Here is a 25,422-nt window from a genome sequence, read left to right as displayed (position 1 = left end):
TTCAGTGTCAAAGATAAACTCCGGTGAAATGTTTCTATTTAGGTTTAAATGTATGTTAGCTGAGCAGATCCTATCAGTTTAGCTCTGTCAGCTACCACCGTGAAGTAGCGTATTGATTAGAAAGTATTGGTATTGAATTACAGGCTTAACGTGGACTAAATGCCATTGTGATCGTTCTTAAAGAGTGCTTGACCTCTGTGCTTGCTCCCGCTACATGTACAAAAGCTGTAATGCTGGACAACTTCTGTTCTAAACAGGGAGCCCTACTCAAATGTAGCCTACTAGAAGGCTGCTTCCTAATGAACTAATTAGCACTTTGCAGCTAATGCAATTCCTTTTCAAAGTGAAACTGTGCATCTTACAAGCATGAAGTAGTCCTCAGGTGACTTTTTTCAGGCAGCTCAAGTTTATGGATCCTTGGTGAGTTGCTTTACCTATGCTGCAGTTTGGCTCTCTAACGATAGCGGAAAATAAAAATTAACATTGAAAGACAGTAAAAGACTCAAAGTAGATTAGAGACTTCCTATTCAATTCATGTTAGTGCAGATTTTATCTGAGGAATCTCAGCTTAATTCCAGGCGCCAAGTAGCCAGCAGTGCCTTGAGCACTTGTCTCCCATGTGCATTCCCCCGCATTCCCGACAAAACAGACTTCTGGTATAAGAATTGCATGTGGATATTCTTGTAACAACACATCTTCATGTTTTGTGAGGGAATAGCTGTACCGCTGCATGCCCAGTTACCATCAAGTACTGAGATCACACACTTTTATCTGAAAAGAAAACATGGGAATATTTATTTCTTGGTTTGTAAAGTGAGATACTGGGATCTACCATAGCAGCTTATTTGTCTTTACATAGACAGAGCTTAAAGCTTGCTTAACAAATAGGGTGAGCAGTAAATCAATGATGAATAAATGTCATCAACTTTATATGCTGATTTATGCAAACATTTAATTGGACTATGTCTGTCTACATTCTGAAAAGCAAACTGCCAAAAAAAAAAGAAAGGAAAAAAAAGCCATTTGTATAACTGAATCCACTTAGACTTCTGTTCGTCATCTTTTGTCATGAGACAAAACGGATCATTTGTAAATTCCTTGATTAAAAAAATATATTTCAGACTATCAAACTAATTACTATAAAACTATTGGATATTTTCCCTGTTTGTTGATCAAGTCTTTTCAGTTCAGTCTGTAATGGAAAAAAATAGTTTTTCAGAAAATCAACTTTGAAGCTTTGAAACTTAAGGCTCTGACTTTCCGGCTGTCATTGAGGTTTCTATGCGATTTGCTTAAAGGTTGCAGGTGCTTCTGTCTGCAGAACTGTAAAGACAATTGCCATATTTCTGAAGATGATTTTATTGTTGTGTGGGAAAGAATAGGGGTAAGAGGAGCCCCAGTGTAGCACTGCCATTTCACGCAGCCTGACTGCAAGTAAGACAGCAAGTTGTGGCACTGCTTACAGTACACAAAACATTTGCTAATTTAATTGAAAGAGCAGAATGCCCCAGATAGATGATTACTGGCATGACTAAACAGTTGTTTTGTTTGTTTGTTGTTCGTTTTTTTTCTTGATGTTTCTAATTCGTGTGATACTGTAGTTGAGATAAATTATATTCAGTAGCAAAATTCTTGCTTATTTCCATTTTGTGCTGGTAGCTAGTAAGGCAACAACTTTCAGCTATAGAGGCTTTACAGAGTTTTCACCGATTTTAAGCTTTTTTTTTTTTCTGTCATCATATTAAATTTTACAATATCATTTATAGTGCCCTGATTTATTTCAGTGAAAATGCTCATCCTCTTTGCTCTGTGGCATTTGAGGTTATATTAAGAATGATTAATTGATCACTATTAATTTTTCTTTTAAAGTCTTTCCAAACTTTCTGCAATCAAAAATAAATTTGAAGATCACACTTTTCCTAACATATTCTTTTTAAATGAAGAGTGAAGCCTATGAATTGTGATTTTGGGAGCATAAACTGAGGAATTCTGTTTTTGTAATCATTGGTGTATAGGTCCTACCACTGATAAGCGTCCTACCCTACTGTTCTTCCTACTGAAGGGAACAGTCCATTAAAATGTCATTGCAACATGTATATGGTTAGGTAAATAGTTTCTTAATTTTCACTTATATGGGGAGAAAAATTGCAGGCAATTGTAAGGATACTTGAGCTCAAATAAAGGACACTCACGTGGTTACTTCACTGGTCCTCCCCAGAAATTTCTGTTTCCTTTTGAGTTGTGGCTGACATTTCATTAACTGGGCACATCTTGAGCTTTCTGCTCAGGTTCCTAGTCAGAAGTAGGTCTACCCTGGAAATCTGAATTTATGAAGACTGTTGTGTAGCCTAACAGGAGAGAGAAACAATCTGAGTACAGAAAAACTCAAATGCTGATGCAGGTATTAATATATAATGATTTTCAAAGAAAATTATGAATATTAGAAATTTATGAATATTAGATATGTGAGGTTTGTATTCAAGGTTTATGTTGATAACACATCTAAAAGTAGTAGTATTCTTTTATTTCTTTAAAAGTAAACTGTGTATATGTAATTTGCCTGTATACACCTCAAGACAACTTAAATAATGATAATGTAGGACAAAAGCCTTTGCTGGTCCTGTAATTGGAACTGAATGCATACACTATGGGGCAAAAATTATATCAAATGCAACTGCGTGAACCTGATAATAATAGTTAATCGAAACATGCCATTTAGTATACTATTTGTTTTGCATAAACAACCTAGCTCAGTAAAAACACTGGTGTTGGAGACGCTACCTTTAGAACACTTAAGGGTATGTTACACTGCAGCCAGCAGAAATGACTGCAAAATTTGCAGATGTGCTTGAAGTAGCTGGTGAAAAGGTAGTTTGGGAGTGCATACTGACATCACTCCAGCAGGTAGCAGTGCACCGGAATTCATGGTAGGTTTCTATCATACATCATATGGAATTTAAAAAAAAAAAAAAATGATTTCAATAACAAGACTTCTTTTCATCCGCACATTAAGTTTCACGTTCATTCTATGCATCTTCCTGGTTACTTTCTCAAAAGATAACATGGAAACCTTGGCCCTGTTAAAATTAATGGCAAAACCTTCTGATATCACTGTAAACAAAATTTCACATGCTAAATCTGCAGTGGAGAAGCAGGGACTGTTTTTTTGAGATTTGATTAAACAGAACAGACCTTTTTAGTTTCAGTCTACTGCTTGTGTATCTTTAAAACACAGAGAAAGATGTTTTATTTGGGTAAACAAGGTAGCATGTATTGTATTGTGTATTTTGTACATTTCATTTAATGAGCAAGGTGATTTACAGGTTTTGTCTTTGTGCTTCTGAGTAATTTGTTTGACAGTTGTATATAGCTGGTGAACATAAAGTAGATCCACTGTCAGCATATCTTCTGTCCTTTCTTATGACAGGCATAAACATGCATGACAAATGGTAATACCGCTTTCATTTCCATTTACTTCAGTGCTACGCCTGATTTAATTGTTTTGGATCTTTTTTAAATTAGCAGCATTTCTGCAATACCTCCGTGTTGGATTTCCCCCCACCTTTTTCACAACACACTGTCCAGAGAATAGGTCAAATTAACCTCGTAGTGTTCTGTACAGCTATAACTGCTGTAATTTTTCAGTAAAACTGTTTTTGATGAGCTGCCTCAAAGGTTTCTGCTAGGTCACGAAGCACTGTCTGTGCCAGGTGGTCTTTGTTCAAGGCTGTCGCGGCAGAGCTGGAGCATTGTGTTTCCACAAGGCCTCTTGAGGAGGATGAGCTGAGAGAAAGCTGAAAGTGAAACCAAGGAAACTAAACTCTGTTAAAAAACAAAGCTTCAAGTGATTTTCTTTTTTGTCTCGCTGAACAGCAGTGCTGCTTTATCCTAAATACACCATTACAGGGGTGTTACAATCGTTTTTAGCAGTGCCTCCCTGGCTAAGGAACTGAAGCTCCAGTGTAGGTCAAACATGTGATTTTTGAAAACTGCCCCTATAATCTTTATAAAGATACCATTCACCACCCTGTTTTTCTCTCCAAATTCAAATGACAATATTTTAGATGCCTCTAAAACCTTCTCTTGTCATTTTTTAAGCTGTCAACAAATATTTCTTTGATGTCCTTCTACCTACCGCTTTGGATTTCGCTTCATTTTAGTTTTCTGTGTTCTTGTGTCTGCCTCACATGTTTTTGTAGAATGCCAAATATTAGATTGTAAACTGGGAATAAGATTTATTACGTAGACGTTCTTAACATGGTTGGTTTAAAGCCACCATTCAGAGCACTATGTTGATGCAGTACAAGTAATCTCATCGGTCTTGCAGGATAGAACAAAAAAATTGCATACAGGATTACAAACGTGAACCTATTCTCTCCTAGAATAGATTGTGCTTTACCCTTATGCCATGCTTTGGTACCCCAGTGATCTCAAAGTGTCAACGGTCATTAAGAGAAAAACAGCATTTGCTTATTCAGGGAAAGACAGATGTCAAATCTTTATTTTATTTGTCAGTATTTTTTTCTTCTTTTGTAGGACGATGATTATTTCTCTTGTTTCTTCTTATTACCATAGCTGAAGAAAATTAACTCTATATTTACTGTCATTATACTGTATTTTCTATTTGCTTTACTAAAATAGTACCTATTTCAATGAACATAAGGTAATAGTAATGTAGCTTGCTAATTAGAAAGCAAGGAGACATTTATTTTCTACTTGTACTTAGATTTTCCTGAAGCCATTTATTGGGAGAAAGTTACGGTGGATCTGATATACCTTATTTTACAAGAATAAGTTTGCTAATACAAATACTAATTAATGAAAACACTTGGTCTGGGTACTTCATCAAATTCCCAATGTTGTGTTTGGCTCCATGAGAGAGGCACCCAGAAAAAAGAGAGCCCCAGATGTTTAATGCCTTTTCTGTTAAACCCATACATAATAAAAATTAAATAGTTATATCTGTGGAAGACATGTGCTTCAATGGGCCTTTTTGTAAATACAGTTCAAATCTTTTTCTTTTTATCTCAAAATAATCAACACTTAAATTGGTCTTGAAATAAGACAGTTTAGGAAATTACATTTTCAGTTTTAAGAACAAGCAAAGCCACTATTTAACCGTATCTTTTCTTAGTAACGAGTGTATCTGTAAATCTTCTCATGATGATAAATTAATAATGAGCTTTGTGTTTTCATTTATCATACGTATCATATCAGATGTAGCAAGCGTGACTCTCTTAAGGCAACATGACTTGCTGCAAATATGCAAACCTACAAAGATGTTTCATACGTTACCTATTTTACTGAGTTTGGTGATGTTTTTTTCTTTAGTCCTCCCAGCCCAACCCCCCCAGTGCAGTTACTGAAAGTCTAGCTGACCATTCATTTAATATGTTTCATCTCTGGCATGTCCTGGAGCACAAACATTTCTTCTTGCAAGCCTTAATGGAATTTAATCTGTTAAATGTAATTTTTCATCATCTTGCTGATCCAACTGGGAGGACTGTAGGTTTGTTATATGTATCATGTCTTCATTTCTCTGAACTGATACTGGGTGCCGGTGGTTGTCTCTGAAAAATCAGTTGTGTTTTTTTCTTAGGGAGCAGTTCATACATTTGTTTGCCTAACAATCTGTTTTCTTTCCTGTGTTTCAGTTTTCCAGTTTGATACTGAGTTTTATATCAGTGGGCTCGCACCTCTTTGTGACCAGCTTGTTATACTTTCATACGTAAAGGAGATTTCAGAAAAAACGGTAATTGTTTTTACGTTACAATTTCATCACAGTGCCAAGCCACGTCTGGTGAGTTAGGGCTTGCACCAGTCACACAGATCTGATTACCCATGAAAGAGTTTGTAGTCAGCTTATAGTGAGCAGTGCTTGAGACTTTTCTGACCTATCAAATCAGGGCAGTGGAGGTCACGCTGAAGACTAATGGATTTACCTTTTAAAAGTCCTGTCTGGGTTCCTTTGTTTCCTGCAGGAAATGGAGAAGGTCCCTAGGTAGTCTTGCTTTTTTTCTTCTTTTTTCCCCTCCCTCTCTCTTTTCCTCTCCTTTTCTCTCATTCTTTCTGCTATTTCTGCACCAGAAGAACTGAAGGATCCTTATAGCCAAAGGAGCACCTTGCTGACACTGCACCTCAGAAGTAATGAGAGCAGTGAAGCTGATGAACTCAGACAATAGGAGTCACGGTGCTGGGTGGGATGCGTTGGTGCAAGCCAAGTAGCATTGTTGCTCACCTCACCTCCAAGACCTTAGCTGTGTTGCACCAAGATCCGCGCATAGATAGCTAAAAATTAGGATTCGTGTCAGCTGTTCCTACAGCGAGCGGGTGCGCATGGCGGCTGGCTCCGACATTTATTTCATACTGCTGAATGAAAGGCGAGGTAGCGGAGGAAACCCTTGAAGTCGCAGTGTGAGAGTGGCAGATGCTCTTGATCATCTCTTTGATAGCACGTCTGCATTAGGCACCCATCGCCATAGTAACCTCGAGCAACTGGGTGCACAAGTTGCTAGGCGATGAAATGCTGTAGGTTCAAACAAACGCTCGAGCCTGCCGAAATCAATAGGGTTAGCTTCCAGCTCTGCTGCAGGATGTCAGATTATTATTTCTTTATTTATACGAAGGAGAAAAATAATGTCACAGCACAGTTTCCCCAGAGAGCCGGCGTAGTAGTCCTCTAGTGTGTGAGAGTCAGCGAAAGAAAAGGAGGCAAACAAATGGGATGAGAAGGGGGAGGAAAAGGCAGGCTGGAATGCAAGGAAGCAAGGAAATGGGGAAGTTGTCAGTAACGAAGAAGGGAGCTAGTGGAAAGCCAGTAGTAACTGAGAAAGGTGAAACTCATTCTGGCTGCTTTAGGGAAGAAGGATGAAAAGAGGATATCAGGTAATACAATGGTAATAGAACATAGGAAAGAGATTTCTCATGCATTTGCCTTTAATTAGCCTTTTAAGCAAACAGCAAACTGCAAGCTGAACTTTGATAGCCTCCCAGTCCCCCGAGTACCTATAGCAAGGAGACAAAAGGACTTCTCTCCCCAGCACTGTGCTGTGACCTGGCCTGCTGGGAGCCCCCTGCTACCACCTCAGCTCCGCGGAGCGCAGGCTGGTTGAGCTCATCACTCGCTATGGATGCTGCTGGGTTGTGAGGAACACAGTTCTGGCTACGCTTGATTTCACAGCTTTCAAATAACAACTTCTTACTTGTTACAAATTGCATCTGAGTTGAACTCACGGCTGTGTTTCATTTTTCACTTGCTCTGGAACAGTTAAATCAGGGAAAGACCCAAGTGATGCTGCAGCCAAATGCATAGGCTGGAGCTGTGTAAATCCACTTCTTGCATTGCCCTGTTCTCGCACTCTGTATTTTGCTACTATTCATAGCTAGAAATATGAAATAAGGCATTATCTTGGACTTTAACCTAATTAAAAATAAAGCTAGCTGAAGCCAGTGATTTCCATGTGTTGTCATCTTACCTTAACCACCTACTTTGCACTGCCAAAGTTCACATTACTGAATATCACCAGCACAGCAAAAGTTTTAGTTTATTCTCAAACTAATTTTAGCTCTGTTGCTGTTGGATGCTTAGAAGTGCAAAATTCTTTAAAAAACAAACAAAGAAACAAACAAAACACCTCAAAAAAAGTTAATCTTTGTACTGGAATAACATTGTTTTTTTAGAGCTCTGTCCTCCAGGGCCTGAGCCCAGCTGACAAGTCTCTGAAATTGTTCCATTGTTTATTGAACACAGTGGTTGATGATCATCTTTGATAGCTCTGGAAACTTCTGTGACCAAGAGTAGAAAAATAATGGTCAGACTCGGGGTAGAATTTAGAAATTTAGACCTGTGTCTTGGCTGAACCTCCTTTTCAAGGGAAGCAAGCCAAGAGTTGGGATAATTTTCCTTTGTGTTCCAGATGCAATTACAGCTCCTCAGTAGGTCACGTTCTTACAACTCATGTGGTTCGCAATTGAGTACCTAGTGCCAAGTGAATACTGATACTGCATCTTTGGGAATGGCTGCAGTTGTTGAATTTCAACCTTATTCATAGGTGACCATCAGCTGGTATTGCTAAGTAAATTGTATAGGATGCAGCTAAGACATTTGTGTTTTTCTAGGAGGTGGAGTGTTGTGCGCGGCCCAGGCTGGACATTGTACAGCCCCTGCCTGAGTCTTGTGAGGAGATTTCTTCTGATGCGCTAACAGTACGAGGATTTCAGGAAAATGAATGTAGAGATTATCATTTAGGTAGGTGTCCTTAATATTGTTTTGTTGTGGTTTTGGAAGTGAATTAAAATGACCTGATTTGGAAATACTTTGAGCCTCCTTTTTCATTTTTGCTATCTCCTTGAATAACTGTCTGGAACTGCTTATGACACTGAAGTGTACGCTGAAGTCCACAAGAACAAGTCAGATGAAAAAACACAAACATGCTTTATTTGCAAAGGGGTGTATTTACACATGATTTTCAATGCCATTTATTAAGCCACACATAGTGTGGAAGGGAGAAACTTAGATCTTGTGTAATGTGCAGTGTCATGGAAAGAATTATCTTTGATAGAGCCCGACTCAACATGATCTTTAGGAGCTCTTCCATATCATTGGGCAAACCTAGAAGGGCTTCAGGAATACTGAAATGAATGAAACAGTTTCTGGAAAAGCTATGTTAAAGCCCAAGATGGAATAAACATAATTTCAGTAGTAAGATCAGCTTAAAAGGTTCACTTTAGTATTTATTTAGCTTTTCTGTGCTGATAAAGCTTCCAGCGTATGACAGACCTTAAAGTGGTAAAATGAGTAGAAACTGGAGTTTGGCTAGTTCAGCCTTGAAGATGGGTTTAATTATGTAACAGGCAAGGAGAATAAACTCTGGCACAGCATATACCAGTTTTTTAAATAAGCCAGTGTGATTTTCTGATATATGTATTGTAGTTCAGGAAGATGCATGGCACAGCTGATGCAGAAATCCTTGGTGAAGATGATATAGGCAGTGTTAAACAGAAACATACCTTCTGGCTTTTAAAATCCATGAATCTGATTATTAAACAACTTCTCTGGCAGCACAGTTCAAATCATAGGCTTGGCAGGCCTCTGTGTTCATCAGTGCCCTTAAGCCACTAGAAATAAACTATATCTCCTCCTGATCTCCAGAACATCTCTGCTGCTATCAGTGGAATTGAGATTGCTTTATACCTGTCCAAAAGCAGAACACTGATGCCCACAGTTCTACTTTTATGCTTAATGAATATTCTAGTTAACCTGACAAGTCTAGATATTTTTAGATGGCTTTAAAACAAGCAGTGTTTTGTGGATTGCTTATAGGTTCAGGACTGTATTTGTATGCATGCATAGATACAGCTACAGGCTGGGGGATGGGCTTCTTTCCCATACCCACAAAATATAGTGATACTTCTTGGGTTCTCTGCAAATAATAATTATTCTGAACAGCAGTCTTCTGTGCTTGGTTTTACCTTTAAGTACATTTTTACTTTGAGCTTACTCAAAAATAAAGACTTATGGTATAAGCAAATGCATTATACATACAACCTTAACTTATAGCATTGCAAATGCATTGCTGTAATGATGTGCTGTGTCCCCAGGGGTTATGGCATCTATCATTTATGCTTTTGATGGCCTTGACCTTGATGGGGAGGATAAGTTTATTGCATGCTATGTGGTGTAATAGTCCTCTAAAAGTATAATAATGTGTTCTAAACCATCATAAAGTTTACACGTAGTGGATGAATCAGAATTTGCAATAAGCTGTAGTGATTTTTTCATTTTGAAAGCTATTTTGCCATTTAAACCAGTTCTAATTTATTGGAGAATCCAGCTTCCCAAAGAAGCATGTTCTGCTGGAATAGCTTTGCTGGCTTCCTTTTCTTAAATTCCCCTCAAGGGTGTACTAAAAAGCAGAGCTTTACTTAAGGAAAATATAATAATAATAAAATTGTGTATGTATTTGCAGAGTATTCGGAAGGTGAATCACTTTTTTATATCATCAGCCCAAGAGACGTGGTTGTGGCTAAAGAGCGGGACCAAGATGACCACATTGACTGGCTTCTGGAAAAGAAGAAATATGAAGTAATTTTTACAACAGTCTTTCCTTCAGACTTACCTGGTTCTGAAGTTGTGGTGGGGTGATGAACTTAGCTAGATCATTTGGATTAAATATTTTCTGTTCCTTCAGTCATTGTCCAAATGATTGTGAGAGCAGGTGTTGACCTTACATCTCTGCATTGCCTCTGTGGAGAGTTAGACTTCTTACTGGAAAAACTCGTCAGAATTGTACCCAAATGATGTGGATGAATTAAATGCTGTGAATGCTGCCCTCAGCATCAGATATGAAATGCATTAGCTGTTACTAAAAATTATTAAAGCTGTTTTTTGACTTTAAAGCAGCAGAACAGTTGACTACTGAGCAGTGTGGGTGTTTTTCTAGATCTCTTCTGACTAAAGAGGGAAGGGAAATGGACATAGTGAAGGATATTAGATTTTCCCATTCTATATTGCTTTCACTATAGAACAAAAATGGTGTTAGGGCATTGCGTGTTGTTCCATGTTACTTACCTTCAACACTGAAGTTTTTAAAAGTAAAATAATATGGGTTCCAAGTGTAGGTGTTGGTGCTGAAAGCAGTATTATTCACCAAAAAAAAACAGAGCCAATATTGAAAAACAAGGATATACAACTCCCTTTGAAAAAGCAGCTCAGTAGTTAGTTTTCTAAATATTAGTGTTTTTAAGCATTTGTATCTTAACACCTAAAACGATATTAAATTCTTACAGACAATCTCAACATGCACCCAGTGTTCTCGATTCTGCTGTCCTGCAGCCAGTGATTTAAAAACACTTGTTACTGTGCATGAAGTAACTTTCAAATCCTTATTTACATGTTACTTGTTGGATGCCCATTATAAGAAAAAATTGCTGTTCTGCACTTGCTCCTTCCGTTACTGCTGTCATGATATTCCTCATGCAGATTTGTTTAAATCCTTGAGGATGCTTTTGCATCTGAATAAAAAACTCACATGATGAACACAGTTATGCCGTTTATGTAAATCACAGCATTTGGTCCCTGAAGACTCCAGTAATTTGCAAGTGACAGCTGTGTGCGTGTCTTTGTGAAAGCTATTCAAGGTAGCAGATAGCTCGTGTGTTATGATGTATGTTAAAGGTTTCATTTTGTTTGTAAAAGTGCCAGCTTTGTTTCTATGCACTTGAAGGAGGGAGAGGAACTGCAAATGACACTTAAATATAAATCATACTGATTGGAGAAGGCTTTTGGGGTACAAACGAGAAAAGCGTACCCTTCCCCCAGTGCCATCCTGATGATTTTTTTCACAGGTTTTGGTAGTGAAGGGTTCTCATTTGAAAATGATCCAATGGGATTGCATTGTCTGTTTCATTGTAATCTTGAGATTTGATCCTAATATAGTAATGTGGAGTGAACCCAGATGGAAACAAAAGTAGTTTTCTCTTTGGTTGACTGCTTTTGTTTGAGTATGAATTCAAAGCTGTTCATTCAGCCATGGCATTAAAAATTCTACTGCTTCAAACACCCTGCTCTGAAAAAGAAATTGTTGATTTATGCAGTTCTAGAGCTTTCTGTATTGAAAGTTTGTGCATTTGGCTAGTATCTCAGTTTTCTACTTTTTGAATATAGGAAGCTTTGATGGCAGCTGAGATCAGTCAGAAAACCGTAAAAAAGCACAAGATTTTGGTAAGTCTCAAAACTTCTATTCAAAACAAAATATCTGATTTCTTTTAGAGCACTGTGAGATGCTACAAATACATTCCCTGTTCTGTGTCACACCAGACAATAGCTGTCAGGCATACTCTGACTAGCATTCGATTTCCTGGTTTCAGCTGCAGAACAGGAATGTTAGTGTGTGAAACACAAAAGGATGTGGATTTTATGAAGGTGCTATTGACATTAAAAAGAAGAGAATTGCACTTCTCTGATTGCTCTTGGGGTTTTTGTTTGCTTTTGCTTTTGTTTTAAATTTTCTGTTGTTTCAAGTAACACAGTATTACAATATTAGAGATTGGGTTGGGGGGTGACACATTTCTCTAACTTTTACCTTGTATGTTTGACAGGGTTTTGGCAGGAGTTTCAAAGGTGCCGTCGGAAGACCTTTTAAATGCTATTGAAATTCAGTTGCAGTTTCACATCTAGCTCTCTCATGTTGCTTTGCAATTCTCATTATTTTACATAGTTAAGCTTCTTTTCCCCTGTATAGTTATTTCCCATGTTTATAGTTCCTTCAGAGCACAAAAAAGGATATTGTTGTTATAGACAAAAGAGTGAGGGAGATAATATAACAGCCACAAAAGCATCACTAATTTTCACTTATTTTATTTTTAAATTGACCTCAGTATGAACACATTGGTATTTTGTTAATACTGGTGTTTCTTTAATGGAAGTGTTCTTTTTAGGTACAAAGTGTTTGAAGAGGTGTTTAATTTTTAGCCAGGTTATTTCTACAATATGCACATTGCATATAAATACATCTTAAAAATTCTTTTCTTCTGAAGCTGTCCAAAAGTTGAATCAAGTCCTAATGGCATGCCATCACCTATCACAGCTTGCATGATTTAGCTGCTTCATGACCCTTGCAGAAGATGTAAAAATTCTTAGAGGACATCCTGACAATACATTAGAGTATATATATATATTTATGCTTTTCTCTTGGTTTGCAAAAATTTATTCCACTAGGTTTCAATTCATTGTGGGTATATACAAGCACAGTCATTGAGTGTTTGGCCCCTAACGCAAAACCTAAGGGAAAAATTGTTGATATCAAGTCCTAAGTAAAGTCTTGGTGGTACAGGGATTTACAACAAATCATGTTCTCAGTGCCTATCAGCGATCAGACCAATGACACCACAGTTGCACCACCTGCCAAGTGAGGTGGATGTCTTGGGCCTTTTTTAGTTTGCAGGAATGAGCATGCCCCTCTGTACCTCCTCAGCAGAGTGCAAGGATCTTATACAACGGCAGCCCTTTCCTTACACTGTCTTCTCTGCTTGCTGGGAGACTGGCCCACAGGAGAGAGGCTGCCAGCAATCTTCATTCTCAGGAATGGTGAAGTTGAAAATACAGAGATGGTTCATGTAGTAGCATGAAATCCTAAAGTCTGGAGTATATTTATGGCTTTTCTTTTTTCCAGCTTTGTAATAGATTGACTGATTGAAGCTATTGGATATCTCCATTCACATTCTGCTGTTCTCAGTACTGTCTTTGATTTTGATCATAAAAAAATATGTTCTGTCTGAGAAAACCTTCCCAAATGTCTGTCTTTTCAAGAAACAAGGACTTCTTTCATTTTACAGCCCTCTTTGTGGCTGGAAAAAATGTGTTTTTAGCAATATGACTCTTCCATTATGCAGTGAATACGCTGGTCTATGTTGACCTTGACACTACCACGGGGATTACAATATAAGGCATGGTTGTTTGACTTAACGTATTAAATGCCTAACAAATTACTTTACAGTTGACCTATGTGATAAACTCTTGAGAAGATGAATTTAGTATGTTATTACTGAGAACTTTGTGAGATTATTATATATAATTTCTTTACTTTATGAAGCAGCAGGAAGACTTCATTAGGATTGGAGAGCTGGAGTACCTCTCCTGTGAAGACAGAGTTGGGGTTGTTCAGCCTGGGGAAGAGAAGGCTCCAGGGAGAGCTTATAGTGGCCTTTCAGTAGCTAAAGGAGGCCTCACAGGGAAGATGGGGAGGGACTCTTTGTGTAGTGACAGGATAAGAAGTAATGGCTTAAAACTAAAAGAGGCTAGATTTAGATCAGATATAAAGTAAAAATTGTTTACGATGAGGATTGTGAGGCACTGGAACAGGTTGCCCAGAGAAGTTGTAGATGTTCTATCCCTGGAAGTGTTTAAGGCCAGGCTAGATGGGGTTTTTGGCAACCTGGTCTAGTGGGAGGTGTCCCTTCCCATGGCAGGGGGGTTGGAACTGGATGATCTTTAAGGTCCCTTCCAACCCAACCCATTCTGTAATTTACATTCTCCACCAACATTTTTCTTGGATGCAAACTTTGTGTTGACAGAGAAGGTGTCTCAGACAGTGGATGATGTTCTTATATTTGAGATAAATAATGCAAGTGCTGAATGATCAGCTATGTTTTTTGAACTGTCCTTAACATACAGAAGTGGTACACTCTTCTCAGTGTCAATGAGATTATGAAAATTATTTAAAAGAGCATCTTAATTTGAGTCCTTTAGTGATCTAGGCAAACATTTTGTGTTGACTATTCTGTGGGCCCCACATCTAAAGAACTGGAGGTATTCACTTAGGGCCTGGTGCTTAACCTAACAACAAGGCCTACAGCTGAAATGGTAGTTATTGTAGCAGTAAAGTACTTGATTTCCAAACTTTTATAACTAACTCCTTATTTTTGCTCCCTTTAGGACATTGGCTTAGCCTATATAAATCACCTAGTAGAGAAAGGAGAGTATGATCTGGCTGCTCGGTAAGATATTAAGAGATCATCTTTGCTGGCTAAAATGTGTCAGTGAGAAAAATTGGAAGCAATTAATGATTCTGAAATATTTTGAAATGTTGATTTTCCTTGTGTTGTAGAGTCTCTAAGGTATCAAAACATAGAGATATGTTACTGTGTTCTATATTTTGTTGCCTGTAGTGACCCAAAAGTTACTGAAATCTTTCTTAAGTTTAATTGTAATTGGGACATACATATTTTTGAAAATAAGCCGTGATTTTTTCAAAACCACACTAGATTTTCAACATCGAAGTTTTCTTTGGATGTTGATCTTATTACTGTGTCAATGCATATAAGATCTTTAGAAGATAATTTGTGTTTCCATGCATGTAACCAAAATGTCATATTTGGTTTTCTGAAGCATAAGAAATCACCTGAGATTTGTATTTTCATATGTATGTGTATGTAGATCTTTAAGCACTTAATTTTATTTAGCTGAAACTTAAATTTTTCACTCATTAAGCTAATGCGTTCCTAATCAATAAGACTGAATGCATAGTAAGCAGTCAGGTTCTCCTGAATGCAATGAAATTGTAAGCCCTGACAGGAGGAGTTACCTGGCATACTCTGCTTGAAGCAGTGCTTGCCAAAATTAGTGACCTTTGAAAGAGCCCTGATAAGGGAGAAGAGAGGAGGAAAGAATCATGCAGTAATGCTGTCACATTTGTATTATTCTGTGTATTTATAATTTATTCTCTCCCTTTCATCTTCTTTCCAGAAAGTGCCAGAAAATTCTTGGCAAAAACACAGAACTCTGGGAATTTGAAGTTTACAAGTTTAAAGAAATAGGTCAGCTTAAGGTAAGTTAATTTGTATCTCTGAAGGGAAGTATTTGACATGCTCTGTTTCCTCTATGTTTTGACTGAGTATCTAAAGGTTTGACATGTAATGGCTCTAATGTGGCAGCACAAGACAGCACTGCCCTTAAAATTCCTGGGCCAGACCTCTTGTCATACAATTGTCATTCAGGTTGATATGTACATGTTAACAAGCCTCCAAACAGGGTTGGAGGCAGACCACATCCAGGTACTCAGCTACCTATTTTTAGCTTGTTGACAGCCCACAGGTAAAAGACCCACCCCCAGGGCCTTTACTTTAACGGATGCTTACAGTTAAATACATCATTTCATTTACTTTCCACTTCCTTCCAATATCGCCTGAAAATTCCTGCCCCAACTCTTAAGGAAAAGAGCCTCTTTGGTGTCAACCTTTCCTGAAAATCCAAGTCTCTTGCAACAGAGACACAGCTGTAATTGCAAAAAAATGGCAAAGTAATTTAGGGAAAATATATGCTCTATGCTAGAAATGGTGGCAAAAGAGCAGCAGCCTGCTCTGTCTTGTGTTTTCCCTCCTAGGAAACTAACTACCATAATGGTACATGCTTGGTGTGAGATTCTCAGTTAATAAATTGCCCAGGACATAAGGCTATATAGTGCTGTCACTGCCAAACTGGTAGAAAACATTATGCACACTCCCTTCAGTAACGCATGTACGTTTATTTCTGAATTTTATGTCATCCTATTCAAACTCAATGAGCCAAAAAGGACATATTATAAAGATCTCACAGCATGCAGTCCATAGCTGGTCTTGAGCTGTTTAATTCTGTTCAAAGAGCGAAAATGTTCCAGCATTACTATTTTTAGAAATGCCTGGCTTTTGTTTTAGAGTCACACCAGTGCAAGAACAGCCTTGCCTTTTATATGAGTTCTTAGTGGTCTGGTGCACTCTTTGCCACACTGGAAGATGAAATCTCATGTTTCTGTCTCTTTATTTCAATCCAATAAAGGGCCTGAGTGCAGGTGCAGGTGAAATTTTGATACACTGCTTCTTCATCCTCTTGGTTTTATTTTGTTTTTAGATGCAAGCGTCTGGAATGGATGTTTTTCTTGACTCCACTTATGTCATCCAGCAGACTGTAAAATATAAAAATATTTGCAGGTTTGCTGCAAAAACATCTCTGCTAAATTACTGCCTTTCTGTTGGTTGTTTTCAGGCCATTGAAAGTGGACTTAGAAAAACATAAGATGCAGTACATTACATTATTCAGTTTCAAGCTGCAGTTCTAGAAGATGCTTTGCTTATTTTACTATTGCAATGACAAGTAAGTTTTCCCAAGTTACTAAAGATACCAGACTATTAGATCAGGCTTAACTTAGTTTATCCTTTGTAAGTTCTTGAAATGCCGTGGGTTTCTTTTATGTTTTTTGGAATTTTTACCTATTTACCCAACAAGCAGCTATTACACAAAAGTGTAACTGCTGTAATGTCTTTTAGCACTGATGAGGGGACTGTGCTTGAGATTTGGAGACAAAGTGTCTTCTAGCATCAAGAAATGAAATTACAAGAACTTTGTATGCTGGGTACTTAGCTTTGGAGTATCTGTGCTACACTGTCCCTCTTCAGATTACTTGTGCCTTTAAAAAGGGAATTTTCTTTAAGAATTTTTGCTGCATCTATTAGCTGTAGCCTGAAATCTGATATTTTCAGTATAATGTGATTTGCCAACAACTAACTTGTAGGTTTAGTTTTGTGTGTGTGTGTTCTGCACTAAAAGGTCCTGTTTGACTACCAAAGGCTGCATTTTGGTATCTTGGTGTCTGTTGCGGCTTCAGTTGAATGTCCTCTAGCAAACTTTGTTATGGCGGTTTCAAGATTTTCGAGCCTTGAGTCGATCTGCCCCACTCCTCCCAAAGCAACTGTGGTTTGGTGGAGTTAACGTGCTTGTGCATGAGTCACTTCAGTGTAACATCCAGGGACTCGGCTCCAACAACTGAGGAAGGTGGATTTGAAGGAAGAGGCCAAACTCTGTGAGTGCTGTTGGTTGTGGCATGAGGCATATGCTCTGTTGTTTTGACTCTGCTGTGGCAGCACTGACTTTCAGCAGGGGTGCAGGATGATCAGCTATCAGCAGGAATGTTTTAATGACCAAAATGTTGGCTAGGGGACACATCAAAAACTTCACCTGACTATGGTGGGCTTAGCACTGAGCAGCGTTATTCAAACAGCCTGTTTCAGCTCACAGGTATCCTCTGAGGAATACGTATTTGTGTTTTGGGCTTATTGGTGAGATGTTTTAGGCTATCTCATGTCACCTTCTATATGGGGTTTCTTGTGTATACCCTGCTTTTATTAATCAGGAGTCTGAAAGCACATCTGAAGAATAAAGAAGGAAAGAAAATGTTTCTGTGTATAGTATCTTCTTTTCATTTAAAGTCACTTTGCCAACATGGCTCAGGAATTGATACAAAGGCATCCCAATTCTGGAGCTTTTTGTCGGTCTGACCTCACTCTTTAACTACTGCGTAAAAATAAAATAGGAAGAGTTTGTAACCTCCAGCATGTCTTGGTTCAGCTTTATGCCTAGGCTCAAAAATAGCTTGGATGCTTTTCTGTCTTTGCTGGGCAGTTTGGCAACTGCAGGAGGTGTCTGTGATTTTCCTTTGTAGCAGTGGGACTTTGGGCAGGAGTGATTTCCTTCCCACATTATCCTGGCCCCATGTAATGAGGCAGCTGCCCTGCTCTGCAGTGAGCTGTGCTGGCAAACTGGAGCCGAGAGTTGCAGCAAAGCGTGTTGGATGAAGCTGTTTGCCTAGGAGGTGGCAGGAAGACAAAAGTGATATGAAAACAGCAGTTTAGAATTGTCCTCTTCTTCAAGTCTCCAGATGATATTCCAGCTTTATTACCGTGTGGTTGTTGAAAGAAGGCTTTTTATTTATGTTTAGGCATTTGGTTCCCTGGGGCAGCTGGCAGGAGCGTGCCCCAAGTTAGCTGTTGCATTCTGTGACAGATGGTGAGAGCTGATGTTGGCAGCATGCTACACTTCAAAGACTGGCCGAGCTCAAACTGTGAGGGAGAGGAGAGATGTCCTGTGAGCAATGAACTTCTAATTTTTGCAAAGTCATTAACAATTCCTTTTTTGTCAATGTTTTCTTTTAACCTCCTTTTTTTCCTGCAGACAGAAGACTATCATGAAATCTGTAACTTAAGCAATTGTTGAGTTAAATATTGGGAGGAATTATTGTGAATAGTCATTGCTGTTTGTAAAACTGGAAGGAAAAAAAACAACAACCTATGTTGTAGTGAGCTGTTATTTTTCCAGCTTTGTTCAAGCAACCTCAATAACAAAATGCTACTGTAACATGTACTGTTAGTGGGCAACAGGCAACATCACTGAGTGTTTGGAGGAATTTCATCAGTGCTGGGCCTTCAGCTACAAACCCAGGAGTACCAGCATGGCTGATAGTGGTAGGGATTACTTTGGCAAGCTGTAATAGCCTTGGCCTCTTGGTGCATGGAATAATAGTGCTAATAAGATACTGTGCTGAAATTCAATGGCATGAGCTGAATAATTATAGCAGGTTCTTGCTTCCTGACTGCCAGCATGCAGTTTCTTTACAAGTCCTATAGAGCAACAGATCACACTCATTCAATGTTTCCTTGGAGAGGTATATTCTCAAATTAATTTTTATTTGGATCTGTAAAAATATCTGGTGAAACAGAACTCTTCAAAAATGTAGTGGCCTCACAGCAAGTCACAAATTAGAATACAATACAATATCCGGAGTTGGAAGGGACCCACAAGGGTCTTTGAGTCCAACCCCTGGCACCACACAGGTCTAACCCAAAAACTGAGACCATGTGACTGAGAGCATAGTCCAAATGCTGCTTAAACTCTGACAGTCTTGGTGCCATAACTGTGTCACCTGTTCCAGTGCGAGAGCACCCTCTCGCTGAAGAACCTCTTCCTGATATCCGGTCTGAACCTCCCCTGTTGCAGCTTGACACCATTCCCATGGGTCCTATCACTAATCACTAAAGAGAACTGATTGGCACCTGCCCCTTCACTCCCCTGTGGTGGTTCCACTTGAGTGGGCAGCCGAGTTCCACCACAACTGCTCTCTCACTCCCCCTCCTCAAAGAGGAACAGGGAGAAAATACAATGAAAAGGGCTCAAAGGTTGAGATAAGGACAAGGAGATCACGCAGTAATTACTGTAACGGGCAAAACAGACTTGGCATAAGAAGATAGTAAGATTTATTGCTTATTACTAACAAGCTAGAGAAGTGAGAAACAAAGGAAAGAAACCAAAAGCACCTTCTCCCCCCATCCTCCTTCTTCCACCCCCTCCCCCCGAGCGGCACAGGGGAACAGGGGAATGGGGGTTATGGTCAGTCTACAGCGCTTCTTCTCTGCCGCTCCTTCTCGGTCACTCTCGTCCCCTGTGCTGTGGGGTCCCTCCCATGGGATACAGTCCTTGATGAACTGGTCCGGTGTGGGCTTCCCACAGGCAGCAGCTCTTCCAGAACTGCTCCAGATATGGGTCCGTATCACGGGGTCCATCCCTCAGGAGAAAACTGCTCCAACCTGGCTCCCCCACGGGCAGCAGCTCCTGCCAGGTCACCTGCTCCTGCGTGGGCTCCTCTCCACGGGCTACAGGTCCGGCCCGGAATCTGCTCCAGCAGGGGTCTTCCACAGGCGGCAGCCTCCGTCGGTGCAGGGCCACCTACTCCACCGTGGTCTCCTCCACGGGCTGCAGCATGGAACCCTGCTCCACCGTGGTACTCCATGGGCTGCAGGGGGACATCCTGCTTCACCATGGTCCTCACCACAGGCCGCAGGGGACTTGTGCTCCAGCGCCTGGAGCACCTCTCCCCCTCCTTCTTCACTGCCCTTGGCACCTGCAAGGCTGTTCCTCACTCCTCTCCCAGCTGCTGTGTAACACAGTGTTTTTTTTCCCTGTCTTAAATACGCTCTCACAGAGGCGCAAAGCAACATTGCTTATTGGCTCAGCTCTGGTCAGCAGTGGGGCCCTTACCAAACATGGGGCAGCTTCTAGATCCTTCTCACAGAAGCCACCCCTATGGCCCCCTGCTACCAAAACCTTGCCACATAAACCCACTACATCCTCCCTGTACAAGAAATGTGTAGACCGCAGTGAGGTCTCCCCTCAGCCTCCTCTTTTCCAGGATGAACAGGCCAAGTGACTTCAGCCGCTCCTCATACATCTTCCCCTCTAGGCCCTTCACCATCTTCATAGCCCTCCTCTGGACACTCTCAAATAGTTCCACGTCCTTTTTGTACTATGGTGCCCAGAACTGCACACAGTACTCGAGGTGAGGCTGCACCACTGCAGAGTAGAGTGGGACAGTCCCTTCCCTCAACCGACTAGCAATACTATGCCTGATGCACCCCAGGATACAGTTGGCCCTCCTGGCTGCCAGGGCACACTGCTGGCTCATATTCAGCTTGCTATCAACAAAAAACCCCAGATCCCTCTCTGCAGGGCTGCTCTCCAGAGTCTCGTCCCCCAAATGTGTATAAATATCTGAGGGAAGGGTGTCAAGAGGATGGAGCTGATCTCTTCTCAGTTGTGCCCAGTGACAGGATGAAAGGCCGAGGGCACAGGAGGTACTGGCTGAATATGAGAGGGTACTTCTTTACAGTGGGGGTGACAGAGCACTGGCACAGGCTGTCCAGAGAGGTTGTGGAGTCTCCTTCTCTGGAGATACTCAAAACCCACATGGATGCCATCCTGTGCCATGTGCTTTAGGTAATCCTGCTTGGTAGGGGCGTTGGATTTGATGATCTTAAAAGGTCCCTTCCAACGTCAACCATTCTGTGGTTCATTGATGGTTCTACGATGACACCACCACAATCAGCAAACCAAGAGATGCTGCAAGAGGCATCGAGGTCCTTCTGTGTGGCAGGTGAGGCATATGGGTCCTTCTGCTGGAACCCAAGATGTCAACAACCTTTTGCTGGAACACGAGACATTGATGTCCTTCTGGGAGCATGTGAGATGCTGAGATCCCCCTGGTTGCAGGCAAGGCATCGAGGTTCTTCTGGTGGAGCGCAAGTCATTGAGGTGCTGCTGGTGGGCCGCGAGTCTTTGAGATTCGGCTAGCGACTGGCGAGGGAGGTGCTGAGGACCAGAGACACTTGATACCCACTTGACATCAGAGCAGCGTCCCAGGAACAACAAGCATCTCCACACCGGAGCAGCTGCAGACGCCATGAGCCAAACACGCCAGGAGCAGCCAGCGAAGGCCCCTGTAGAAGAGAGCTGCACCATCTGCCTGGGCCCGCTGGCTGATGCAGCTCGTGTGGACCCCTGCGGGCACTGCTTTTGCAGGGAGTGCATCCAGCCCTGGGCCGCCCACAGAGCCACCTGTCGGCTCTGCCGCCGGCCCATCATTGCCATCGTGAGGCTGGTGCTGGCCCGCCGGCCCTGGGGAAGGTTCCAGCACAATGGGGCCGGTGCAGCGGCAACGACAGTGACAGCAGAGCCCCTACAGCTACCGGTCCCACAGCGTCTCACCCAGGTGCAGGGACCGCAGCCCCGCCATGCCACGACAGCTCGTCCGCAGCTTCTCCTGGCACTGGGAGCAGGATGGGCGCAGACGGCCCCAATCCCCACTGAATATCAACCCCGAGGATCCATCTTGGCTGCACAGGGCTTGGCAGGAGGAGCCAGGGGTTGGTGACCACGGGGGCCGCCAGGCCGGGCACGGCATTTAAGAAAAAAATAAATCCTAAAAAGCAACCGAGATGGAAGTCATTTTGGGGATGGGAAATTATCATGGTATTGTATCACTGGGTGTGGGGAGCAGCTATAAAGGTGACCATGCCCTAACAGGAAAAAGGCTGACAGAAGTCTCCTGAACCTGGGGCAGAAGAAAATGCCTGCTGGCCTGAGAAGTGCCAGCCCAGGAGCCGTACCAGTATCTGTGCAGGCAGACAGACCTTGCCTGGGGCTGGGATGGTGGCATCAGCCACACTTCCAACCAGAATAAATTCCATTTTTAAATTTAATTTCCATTTCACAAAGCCTCTGTCTGCAGGCACAAATTGGTTTGGGGATGTGGGCTGCAGCTTGGAGGGGATGGATGGATGGGGAATGGCTACATGTGGTGTGCATCTGTGGGAAATTTGGGGATGGGAAGTCAACAGGGGAATGGGAAAGTGTGGGTGGTCAGAGGAGCCATAAAGGTGACCATGCTCTAGTGGGAAAAAGGCTGACAGAAAGGCTCCCGAACCTGGGGCAGAAGAAAATGCCTGTCGGCCTGAAAAGTGCCAGCGTGGGAGCTGTACCACAGGGTGCAGTCCTTCAGGAGCAGCAGGCTCAAGCATGGGTTCCTCTCCACGGAGCAGCACTGGAAGCTTCTCAGACGAAAGGAGCTCTGTTTGGGGTGAAAATCAGGCCTGTTTTGTACCATTTATAAATGTTACGCCTAAGAAAGCATAGGACACCACCACTTCAGGAAACCAGGAGATGCTATTTGTTTCTCCCATACTCCTGGGACAGCCAAGAGCTGACGATGTTCCTCATACTTTTTAAACATCTCTTTATTTCTCACGCACATTGCTGCTTTCTTGGGCCAATTTCCTTATGCCCAGGCTCTTTTTCACCTTCCCAGGTGATAAGTTGTTCCTCAGATTGTTGTTGTTTCCTTATTGATGGTCTCTTCAGGATGTCTCTGGTGCTCAGGTGTCCAGCTGCATGTCAAGGACATCCCTGGCTCCCAGGCTGATGCCAAGCTCCCCGCCTGGACCCCAGCCTGGCAGACGTTGCTCCTGTCAGTGTAGAGCAACCATTTCAGTAAAAGTTTTTCAGCTAACGACTGCTCATGCTTTTTTATCATATTTAATATCAAGGCTGGATAAAATGGATTTTGATAACTTTCATCTTCTGAGGGGTCTTGTGTATGTTTTATTTTCTAATGACTGTCAGTAAATATTCACACCTCAGTAAGTCCAGTGGCTAATTAGCTGATTCCACCAACTAGTATCTTACTGCTGTCTTTCTAATGAAAATTCCTTCAGGGTAAGTAATAAGATTCTGATGCGTGCCATCTTAAAGCAAGTAATATTACAATGCTACTTACAAATATGATTATACAATGCTTCCAATGTTTATCAAGTGTTTATTAGTATTTTGTGCATGGTTTTATTGTTTGGTTCACAATAATTATTTTTCATATAATTGAAGTACTGGGATGTTACTTATCATGCTCCTTCTTACTCTTTGTTCTCTTTGTTCATATAGGCAATTAGTCGTTACTTGCCCAGACGGGATCCAATTTTGAAACCTCTTATCTATGAGATGGTCCTGCATGAGTTTTTGGAGAGTGACTATGAGGTACTGCAGCCTGACATGTCCACATGTAGTAGCTATTGCCAGCCAAATACCCTCAGCAACATAGAATTACAATTACAAATTCTCCACTGTGTTCAAACAGGTTGCCAGTGGACAACTTCATGATAGCACAAAAATAAAAAGAAAGATTTTGTTTGTTTTCAGAAGAATAAGTAGGATGTTCTTCAGAGCACACAAATTTTGTGAGATTGTTTACTTATTATGAATACTTCTATTTTTAGTTTGTTTAATATAGTACAAGTGGTCCAGGTGCTGCACAAAGCGTACAGCACCTGAAAGAGACCCAGCTTCATGAATCTTGATAACATTGCCCTAAGAAGGAAAATCTGTGCTCTACACTGTGCAGATCTCTGGGCACGTAAAAGTTGCTTAGAGGTGAAGCACAGCAGGTATCATCTCAGAGGCTTTGATGTTTTGAAATGTTCCTTAGGCAGTTCTTTCTGTTTCTGTTACAATCTCTTTTACTTTTAGGGGTTTGCAACACTGATAAAAGAGTGGCCTGGAGATCTCTACAACAATACAATCATAGTTCAAGCTGTAGTAGATCACCTGAAGAAAGATCCACAGAATAGGACTTTGCTAAGAACACTTGCAGAACTGTGAGTACAATTTCAAACTCCTATTACAAAAAGTAAGTTTGAGATAGTATACTGTAGGTTATAAATAACCTAACTCTCTTAACAGAAATACTTGCTTTTCTGCAGTTTTGCAGTGTATGAAGGCAAAGAGTTGCATATGAGATCGCTTTTGCTACTTTTCTTCCAAAACAAATAGCATACTTCATTGTGCTGTCAGAGGAAGCCTCTTTTGTGAGGCATGTGTTTCAGAATTATCCACGGGAAAATAAACAGTTGTTTTTTTCCCTCTTTTTCAAAAGTAGTATATGAAGTTTGCTGCATGGCTGGAAATATGTGACTGGAAAATGTGTTAAAACTGGTATGGTTTTAGGCTACTTCTTCCAAGGATAAGTTCTTCAGTTTTCTCAGCCATAGTCTTATGTTAAGTTCTTTCCATACTGCATCTTTGAAGAAAGCAAACCTACTACTGTCTGTTCCTCTGTTAAAGCCCATCCCAAAGTTTTAAGAGAATAATGTTTTCTTAGCTCTGAAGTGACTTCCAGTTAGCTTCCAAAAATAGAAAATTTAATGTTTTGTGTAGCTTCCCCTGTGGTTTGAAAACAGAGGATAGTGAAAACTCAGAGAACCACATAACAGCCACATATTTGTGTTCTGTTCTGTAAACAGAATTGAAAATAACGTTGCCAGTGTTAGTTCCCCATCAACAAAAATGAATCATGGCAACTATTCAAACATTCCTCAAATCAAGCAGCATCCTAATAAGTTTCACATCCTAGGGTATATTTATTTTTTCCCCTCGGGTAATTTTCCTACAATTAGATCAAGTAAATTATAACATTGTTTTTTATCAGGTATACTTATGACCAGCGCTATGGCAGAGCCCTAGAAATTTACCTAACTCTGAGGCACAAAGATGTCTTCCAGTTGATCCACAAGCACAATCTTTTCAGTTCCATCAGAGATAAAATTGTTCTGCTCATGGATTTTGATTCAGAGGTACAGTGATTTTAATGATTTTATATTCGCTTTCAGCTAGAGATATTTTAACAGATGAAAAATAAATGAGCTAAAGATACTGCTGAGGCAGGAAGTGTGTTTGCTATGTTTGTATACTTTCTGAGATAAGGAGATGTTTGCCTAGGCTGAGGGGAGACCTCATCG

General features: G+C 40.8%; 1 protein-coding gene and 1 long non-coding RNA gene across 5 annotated transcripts in view; one reads left to right on the top strand and one right to left on the bottom strand.

Annotated features, from left to right (window-relative positions):
- The window catches only part of VPS41 (VPS41 subunit of HOPS complex), a 107,122-nt gene that overhangs the window by 63,055 nt on the left and 18,645 nt on the right, over positions 1 to 25,422 (top strand). For all 4 annotated transcript variants that reach the window (XM_072033295.1, XM_027451368.3, XM_038174692.2 and 1 more), the window contains 9 exons: positions 5,655 to 5,752; positions 8,119 to 8,248; positions 9,969 to 10,084; positions 11,666 to 11,722; positions 14,435 to 14,496; positions 15,245 to 15,326; positions 23,573 to 23,665; positions 24,155 to 24,282; positions 25,113 to 25,257. In XM_072033295.1, coding sequence (XP_071889396.1) covers positions 5,655 to 5,752; positions 8,119 to 8,248; positions 9,969 to 10,084; positions 11,666 to 11,722; positions 14,435 to 14,496; positions 15,245 to 15,326; positions 23,573 to 23,665; positions 24,155 to 24,282; positions 25,113 to 25,257 — 911 coding nt within the window. The remainder of the gene's footprint in view (positions 1 to 5,654; positions 5,753 to 8,118; positions 8,249 to 9,968; positions 10,085 to 11,665; positions 11,723 to 14,434; positions 14,497 to 15,244; positions 15,327 to 23,572; positions 23,666 to 24,154; positions 24,283 to 25,112; positions 25,258 to 25,422) is intronic.
- LOC140001548 (uncharacterized) lies at positions 509 to 6,594 on the bottom strand. Its single transcript, XR_011806836.1, has 4 exons — positions 6,239 to 6,594; positions 5,943 to 6,131; positions 2,193 to 2,348; positions 509 to 771 (listed from the first exon to the last, which is right to left on the bottom strand). It is a non-coding gene; the product is annotated as an uncharacterized lncRNA (long non-coding RNA).

This window comes from Anas platyrhynchos, chromosome 2 (genome assembly GCF_047663525.1).
Source record: "Anas platyrhynchos isolate ZD024472 breed Pekin duck chromosome 2, IASCAAS_PekinDuck_T2T, whole genome shotgun sequence".
Taxonomy (NCBI): domain Eukaryota; kingdom Metazoa; phylum Chordata; class Aves; order Anseriformes; family Anatidae; genus Anas; species Anas platyrhynchos.
This window is presented reverse-complemented; position numbering and strand designations above follow the sequence as displayed.